Source organism: Colobus angolensis, unplaced genomic scaffold, assembly GCF_000951035.1.
Source record: "Colobus angolensis palliatus isolate OR3802 unplaced genomic scaffold, Cang.pa_1.0 Scaffold39, whole genome shotgun sequence".
Lineage (NCBI taxonomy): Eukaryota > Metazoa > Chordata > Mammalia > Primates > Cercopithecidae > Colobus > Colobus angolensis.
Genome location: NW_012117265.1, coordinates 4,914,743 through 4,923,020, shown reverse-complemented (window position 1 = coordinate 4,923,020; position 8,278 = coordinate 4,914,743). Strand labels below are relative to the sequence as shown.

The following is an 8,278-nucleotide window of genomic DNA, read 5'->3' as shown; positions in this document are numbered from 1 at the left end:
AAAAAAAAAAAAAAAAAAAAAATCCCTGACTCACTTCCTCTGTCTCCTCTTGGAGCTTCCTGGGATTGCCTCCCAGAAAAACCATTTGTCCCTGAATCCTTGCCTCAGGCTCTGCTTCTGGGGGAGGGGCTAAATGCAGACAGCAGGGACTATTGCCTTATTGTTCATGGCTGTGTCTCCAAGCACCCTAAATAGTGCCTGGCACACAACAGGTGCTCAATAAATAATTGCTGAATGAATGAACTAAGAGGCACGGTCCGTCCCAAAGCTTTAGAGGCAGAAGGAAGTATCACTATGGAGCCTGGGCAGGTTGGCACAGAGAGGTGGGAACATGGTGGGGAGGGCTGAGGTGTCCCCTAGTTGCTAAGGGATGCTCATGGTCCTTCCACCACCCCCCCGCCCCACGATCCTCCATCCCTGGCTGCTTGGCTGCCCACCTGTTCGGCCTTCAGGGTGAGTTCGATAAAGATTTGCTGCAGCTTCTCATTGACGAAGTTGATGCAAAACTGCTCGAAGCCATTTTTCTGCAGAAGGAGGAAAAGGGTCCTTCCCTCACTGTCCTGGTGCTAGAAGTTCTTGCGGCCACCCCGGGCTGCCCCAGCGGGGACAGGATGTGGGCTGGAGGCAGGGGGCTGTACCTGGAAGATCTCGAAGCCGTAAATGTCCAGCACACCAATGCTGTACTCTTCCTGGGGTTTTTGCATAGCACGGTTGATGGCCTGCGGTGTGGGTGGAGACAGGAGGTCAGTGGGCATTGGTCAGATCGGAAGCCCTTGCCCACCACTCCTTAGACACATACCTAGCCAACTTCATGGGTGATGTCCCCTCATGCCAATTTCCCTCCAGCCCTCTTTAGCTCTGCCCTTCCTGGCTCTGTGTATGGTCTCCCCACGCCTCAGTCAGTCACTCAGAGGAGAAACCCAAGTGTCAGTGCATCAGGGTCCGTGGCTCCGGAGCTGACTCTGCCTCTGAACCTCTCTGCACCTCTATTTTCTTATCTTTAAAACAGGTTGATAATAGCAACTACTTTATGGGGCTTTTTCTTTTCTTTTTTTTTCAGGTGGAGTCTCACTCTGTTGCTCAGGCTGGAAAGCCAGTGGCGCAATCTCGGCTCACTGCAACCTCCGCCTCTAGGATTCAAGAGATTCTTCTGCCTCAGCCTCCCAAGTAGCTGGGATTACAGGCATGGGTCACCACACCTGGCTAATTCTCATATTTTTAGCAGAGACGGGGTTTTGCTGTGTTGGCCAGGGCTAATCTCAGACTCCTGACCTCGAGTGATCTGCCCACCTTGACCTCCCAAAGTGCTGGGATTACAGGCATGAAGCACTGTGTCCGGCCATACATTTTATACTTTTTTTTTTTTTTAAATTTTTTTTTTTTTAATTTTTTTTTTGAGACGGAGTCTTGCTCTGTCGTCCAGGCTGGAGTGCAACAGTGCAATCATAGCTCCCTGCAGCCCTGACCTCCTGGGTTCAAACAATCCCCCAACCTCAGCCTCCTGAGTAGCTGGAACCACAAGTGCACGCCACCACACCCAACTAATTGGAAATTTCTGTAGAGATGGGGTCTTGCTATGTTGCCCAGGCTAGTCTTTGTTTTCTCTTTTTTTTTTTTTTTTTTTTTTAAGACAGAGTTTTGCTCTTGTTGCCTAGGCTGGAGTGCAATGGCACGGTCTCGGCTCACAGCAACCTCCACCTCCCGGGTTCAAGCAATTCTCCTGCCTCAGCCTCCGGAGTAGCTGGGATTACAGGCATGTGCCACCACACCCGGCTAATTTTGTATTTTTAGTAGAGACGGGGTTTCTCCATCTTGGTCAGGCTGATCTCGAACTCCTGACCTCAGGAGATCCACCCACCTCGGCCTCCCAAAGTGCTGGGATTTCAGGCGTGAGCCACTGTGCCCAGCCACCCAGGCTAGTCTTGAACTTCTGGCCTCAAACGATGCTCCCACCTCGGCCACCCAAAGCATTGGGGTCGCAGGCGTGAGCCACTGCACTCAGCCTCCATAAATGTTTGTGACCCCAGAGCGCCCACTCTGCCCTCCAGCCCCAGCCCCACTCGCCTCCACGAGGAAGTCGAAGAGGCGGGCATAGAGCCCCTTGGCCAGGGCGTCGCGGGTGTAGGCTGCCTGCTCCACGTTGAGGGTCACATCGATGGACTCGCTGCGCCCGCCCCAGCGGCTGTCCATCTTGCGGCTGGTCAGCTTCTCCTGCAGTCGCCCACTGTCAATGCCCAGCAGGTAGGCGGGAAAGGCCAGGACTACCGGGGCAAAGGTCAGGGCAAAAACGGGACAGTTGTTGGGCTCTTGTGCCTCCTGCATGGGCCTCCTATTATCCCCATGTTGCCAGTGACACTGACATTGTCCTCGTGGGCTCTCAGCTTCCTGGGGCGGAGCTGGGAGGACACAGTTCACACACCCACAGCCCTCCATCCCGCCCTCCCTGACACCCACACTCACGGTCCACACTCTCCACTCGGGCGTAATTCCCGTCTTCACAGAAACTGATGTTCCCTAGGTGCAAGATCCCCGCCACCAGCTGTAGGACCAGCTGCTGGATGCTGGGCGGGATCCCAATGACCTGCATGGCGCTCTGTGGGTACAACGGGAGCAGAAACTGTGCCATGAATCCTCGCCTCCAACCTGCCTCCACGGGCAGGCTTGAGGGGCCACAGCACGGACTCAGGGAGTGAGCACCCTTGGGTCCCCATCCTACCCCTTTCAGTCACTTGCTGTGTGACCTTGGGCAAGTGCCTGCACCTCTCTGGGCTTTGTTTTTTATTATATTTTTTATTTTTGAGACAGAGTCTCCCTCTGTTGCCCAGGCTGGAGTGCAGTGGCGTGATCGTGGCTCACTGCAACCTCCTCATCCCGGGTTCAAACAATTTTCCTGCCTCAGCCTCCCGAGTACCTGGGATTACAAGTGTGAGCGCCATGTCTGGCCTAGGCTTTGGTTTCCTATTGTATTTTTTAAAGAGTTCACTCTTTCACCCAGGTGGGAGTGCAGTGGCGCTATCTTGGCTCGCTGTAACCTCTACCTCCTGGGTTTAAGCGATTCTTCTGCCTCAGCCGCCTGAGTAGCTGGGACTACAGGCGCATGCCCTCACGCCCGGCTAATTTTTGTATTCTTAGTAGAGATGGGGTTTCACTATGTTGACCAGGCTGGTCTTGAACTCCTGACCTCAGGTAACCCACCTGCCTCAGCCTCCCAAAGTGCTGGGATTACAGGCATGAGCCACTGCGCCTGGTCTTTTTTTGGTTTTTGAGATGGAGTCTCTGTTGCTCAGGCTGGAGTGCAGTGGTGTGATCTCGGCTCACTGCAACTTCTGCCTCCTGGTTTCAAGCAATTCTCCTGCCTCAGCCTCCCCAGTAGCTGGGATTACAGTCATGCGCATTCATGCCCGGCTAATTTTTGTATTTTAAGTAGAGGCGGGGTTTAGTCACGTTGGCCAGGCCAGTCTCAAACTCCTGACCTTAAGTGATCTGCCTGCCTCGGCCTCCCAAAGTGCTGGGATTACAGGCGTGAGCCACCGTGCCCGGCCTCAGTTTTGTTTTCCTAATTTGTAACTCGGGAGTTTCTGGGGCTGAGGTCTGCCTGGTTGGGGACTGGAGTGGAGGCGGGTGCTCACCAGAGTCTCACCAAAGTCGCTTCTGTCGTCGGTGCCGTCCACCTGGTAGGTGTCCGATTGGTTGAGGTAGTAATAGTAGTCTGGTGTCATGAGGCCCAGGTTTTGCCTTTGCTCCTGGGAGGCCCCTTCCAGCAGCTGGAGGGTGTGCAATGTTCATGCATCTGGTACTTGCCTGGCTCAGCCCCTGTGATCCCCCCATCTGCCCTGCCATGCCCTCCCAGGCGTGTACTTTCCCATTGTCCACCCCGCTGGGCTCCAGGTGGGGCTCACTCTCCCCCAGCCCCTTCCCTGTACCTGGTAGTAGATGTGGAAGTTCCTCTCATTTTCATTCTGCATGACCACGCGGGACTTCTCCAGCAAGAAGTTGGAGATCTTGCCCCCATCCGGCTCCCCACCTCGGCTGAACTGGATCTCAAAGTACTTGCCCTGAATTCGAGAGAACCATGTCAGCACCCCAGCGTCCTGGGGTGCAGGTGGGGGAAGGATTAGGGATGGGTCTTATGAGCCTTGCCTCTCTTCCCTTCTTCCTTTTTTTTTGGGACAGAGTCTCACTCTGTTGCCCAGGCTGGGGTGCAGTGGCGCTATCTCGGCTCACTGCAACATCCACCTTCTGGGTTCAAGTGATTCTCCTGCCTCAGCCTCCTGAGTAGCTGGGACTACAGGTGCCCGCCACCACGCCCAGCTAATTTTTGTAGTTTTGGTAGAGACAGGGTTTCATCATGTTTGCCAGGCTGGTCTTGAACTCCAGACCTCAAGTGATCCACCTGTCCCAGCCTCCCAAAGTGGGGGGATTTCAGGCCTGAGCCCCCGCACCCAGTCCAAGGGTATGGAATTAGTAAACCATATCCATGTGCAGGTATAATACTAAAGTCATGAGATGGATGTTAACATCATCCCCATTTTATGGATGAGCAAACAAACGAAACTCAGGAAGTTACATCGATTTTTTTTCCCCCAGGCTACACAGCTCACAATGACAGAATCAGACCCTGAATCCAGATCTGTTTACCTATCCTCTCTTCCACTGGGCCCAGCACAGCACCCACACAAAGAACAAGTCCCAGAACTATTGTCGAAAGAAGGAATGAATGAGGGAATAAATTGGACCTGAAATGTGAATGGGAACAATGTAGCATGGCTGCAGCCAGGGAGCATTTAAGAATGTTACACAGGGGTGTCATGGCCTCCACAGTTCTGCCAATAGGGGACTCCCTTTTGAAATGGACCATGAGCAGGAAGTGAGTCTCCCATTCAGGAGTAGGTATTTCCTGCTGGGTTTCCAATGGGCTCTTGTCCTGGCAATGCAGATGTGTGTATGTGTGGTTGTGTGTGTAGAAAGGTCAGCACGGATGGAGCAGCTGCTCCAAGCAGAGCTGCAGAGACTCACAAAGCGGCTGGAATTGTTGTTGCGCACAGTCTTGGCGTTGCCGAAAGCCTCGAGCAGCGGGTTGGACTGCAGGATGATATCTTTGACGTGCTGGGGGCAGAGGCAGGTGGGGTGGGAAGAAGTCAGACTGGGGCAGGAGTGCAGATGGGTGGGGCTGCACTATCATGCAGGTGAGGGCGACCCAGCTCATCCTTCTGTTTTCCTTGTCTCACCTGGACCTTCTCGCCTCCGCCAGATACCTTTGAGATGTAGCCCATGATGTATTTGGCTGCCACTGTCTTCCCAGCTCCACTCTCTCCACTGGGGATGAATGGAGGAATCAATGATCAGTGGATGGGGTTGGGGGGAAGAGCCCTTTTTAGTGCCTGACCATTCATTGAGCACCTACTGTGTGCCTGCCAGTATTCCGGGTACTGGGGATACCGTAATGAACAAGACAGATAAAATCTCTGCTTTCAGCCGGGCATGGTGGCTCATATAACCCTATAATCCCAGCACTTTGGGGGCCTGAGGAGGGAGAATCACTTGAGGTCAAAAGTTTGAGACCAGCCTGGCCAACATGGTGAAACCCAGTCTCTGCTGAAATACAAAAATTAGCTGGACATGGTGGTAGACGTCTGTAATCCCAGCCACTCAGGAGGCTGAGGCAGGAGAATTGCTTGAACCTGGGAGGCGGACGTTGCAGTGAGCTGAGGTTGCGCCACTGCACTCCGGCCTGGGTGACAGACTGAGACTCTGTCATACACACACACACACACACACACTGTCTCTCTCTCTCTCTCTCTGTCTCTCTCTTTCTCTCTCTGTCTATCTTTCTCTGCTCTCATAGAGCTGGCATATATTGATTGACTGAGATGGGGGTCTCGTTCTGTTGCCCAGGCTGGAGTGCAGTGGTGTGATCATAACCCCTGTTGCCGCCTGGAACTCCTGGGCTCAAGCAATCCTCCCTCCTCAGCCTCCTGAGTAGCTGGGGACTATAGGCATGCACCACAGTGCCCGGCTAATTATTTTATAGAGACAGGGTGTTGCCATGTTGCCCAGGCTGGTCTTGAACTCCTGGCCTCAAGAGATCCTCTTGCCTTGGCCTCCCAAAGTGCTGGGATTACAAGCATGAGCCACCACACCTGGCCTGAGGTGACATTTAGAGGGGACAGACAGACAATAGCAGAATGAATCAATAAAATACATCGTGAGTCAGATGGTGACAAGGAAAATGAAACAGGGTGAGGGCAGAGAGGGACAGCAGGGCTCTGTTCAGATTGGGAGTTTCAGGCAAACCTCCCTGGGGGCGGTGATGATGTTTCAGCGGGGGCCTGGGCAGCAGGGTCTGTGGCGCCCCAACCCCGTCTATACCTAATGATGACACACTGGTTCTCACAGTCGATAAGCATGTTCCGGTACATGTTGTCCGTGAGGGCGTAGATGTGCGGGGGATTCTCATACTGGGCCTGGTGGGGGAGGTCAGGTCTCAGCCCAGGGCTGGGGGCTAGGGGTCTCAGGGCTGTGCCTGCCACCCAGTCCCAGCCTCACCGCGCCCTGGTAGAGGTCGATCTCACGGTCGGTGAAGTAGGGCATCTGCTTGAAGGGGTTTACGGAGATGAGCACGGAGCCGATGTAGGTCTGAGGGATGGTTAAGGGTCGTGTGGTGTACTGGTAGGTTTTGTCCTCCCTGTCCCCTCATCCTGTCCCCACCCAGGGCTTCCCAGGACTGCATTGCTTGGAGGTGGAAAAGATGGAGATATTGGATGCATCTCGAGTCTCTTGGAAAAAAACAGGGCTGGCCGGGTGCGGTGGCTCATGCCTATAATCCCAGCACTTAGGGAGGCCGAGGCAGGCAGATCACTTGAGGTCAGGAGTTCGAGACCAGCTTGGTCAACATGGTGAAACCTTGTCTCCACTAAAAATACAAAAAATTAGCCGAGCATGGTGGTGCGTGCCTGTGATCCCGGCTACTTGGGAGGCTGAGAGAGGAGAATCACTTGAACCTGGGAGGCAGAGGTTGCAGTGAGCTGCGATCGTGCCATTGCATGCTAGCCTGGGCAACAAGAGCCACTCAGTCTCAAAAACAAAACACAAAACACAAAAACAAAAAAATTAGCCAGGCATGGTGGCTCATGCCTGTAATCCCAGCTACTTGGGAGGCTGAGAGAGGAGAATCACTTGAACCTGGGAGGCAGAGGTTGCAGTGAGCTGCGATCGTGCCATTGCATGCTAGCCTGGGCAACAAGAGCCACTCAGTCTCAAAAACAAAACACAAAACACAAAAACAAAAAAATTAGCCAGGCATGGTGGCTCATGCCTGTAATCCCAGCTACTTGGGAGGCTGAGGCAGGAGAATCGTTTGAATCTGGGAGGCAGAGGTTGCCGTGAGCCAAGATTGTGCCACTGCACTCCAGCCTGGGTGACAGAGCAAGACTCCATCTCAAAAAAAAAAAAAAAAAGAAAAAAAGAAAAACCAGGGTTGGAGCTGGAATGGGGGAAATGGAACACGCTGGGGCTGAGCTTCTCCAGGACAGAGGGAGCAGTGGTAGCCACAGCTGTCCCCAACCAGAGCCCTGCTGTCACTCCGTCTGTCCTCCATCTCACCGCCTGGTGCTCTCCCAGCACATCCCTCCCTCTGCTCCATCACCCTCCTCTCCATCCATGGCCCAGCCATCCATTCCTTCCCTGCCTGCCCGCCTCCATCCTTGGCCCCGGGTACAAAGATGTAGTCATCCATGAAGCGCTTCCGGAGGTTGGCGGCAATGGCGTCTTCGGTGATCTGGGGAAGGAGCACCATGTCGTCCACGCCGCTCTGCTTCACGTTGTGGCTCTGCCAGTGGAAGCGCTCCTTGCTGCCCTGGGGGGTGAGAGGGGGTTCGGGGTGAGCCCTTGCACGGGGATGTGGCATCTGGCTCACTGACGCCATCAACTTCTGGGTTCTGTCCCACCTCCCCAGCTCCACCTCCATTCCTCCTTCCCCATCTCCAGGAGAGGCTGGTAGGAACCAAGCCAGGCCCCCTGCCCCAGACAAGTTGCACCGCCTCAGATCCAGCCCTCAGCCCTCTTTATTTTTTTTATTTTTAATTTTTATTTATTTGTTTATTTTGAGACAGAGTCTTACTCTGTCGTTCAGGCTGGAGTGCAGTGGCACGATCTCGGCTCACTGCAATCTCCACCTCCCGGGTTCAAGCGATTCTCCTGCCTCAACCTCCCGAGTAGCTGGGATTACAGGTGCCCACCACCACACCCAGTTAATTTTTAATATTTTTGATAGAGACGA

The 8,278-nt window shown here is 53.9% G+C and overlaps 1 protein-coding gene across 1 annotated transcript in view; it reads right to left on the bottom strand.

Annotated features, from left to right (window-relative positions):
* Nucleotides 1–8,278, bottom strand: part of MYO1F (myosin IF) — a 64,193-nt gene that overhangs the window by 27,340 nt on the left and 28,575 nt on the right. Inside the window, exons 2-12 of the mRNA XM_011954931.1 lie at nucleotides 7,718–7,855; nucleotides 6,547–6,636; nucleotides 6,370–6,464; nucleotides 5,229–5,316; nucleotides 5,017–5,106; nucleotides 3,924–4,055; nucleotides 3,630–3,764; nucleotides 2,461–2,593; nucleotides 2,065–2,261; nucleotides 639–719; nucleotides 438–524 (exon numbers count right to left, since the gene is read on the bottom strand). Coding sequence (XP_011810321.1) covers nucleotides 438–524; nucleotides 639–719; nucleotides 2,065–2,261; nucleotides 2,461–2,593; nucleotides 3,630–3,764; nucleotides 3,924–4,055; nucleotides 5,017–5,106; nucleotides 5,229–5,316; nucleotides 6,370–6,464; nucleotides 6,547–6,636; nucleotides 7,718–7,855 — 1,266 coding nt within the window. The remainder of the gene's footprint in view (nucleotides 1–437; nucleotides 525–638; nucleotides 720–2,064; nucleotides 2,262–2,460; nucleotides 2,594–3,629; nucleotides 3,765–3,923; nucleotides 4,056–5,016; nucleotides 5,107–5,228; nucleotides 5,317–6,369; nucleotides 6,465–6,546; nucleotides 6,637–7,717; nucleotides 7,856–8,278) is intronic.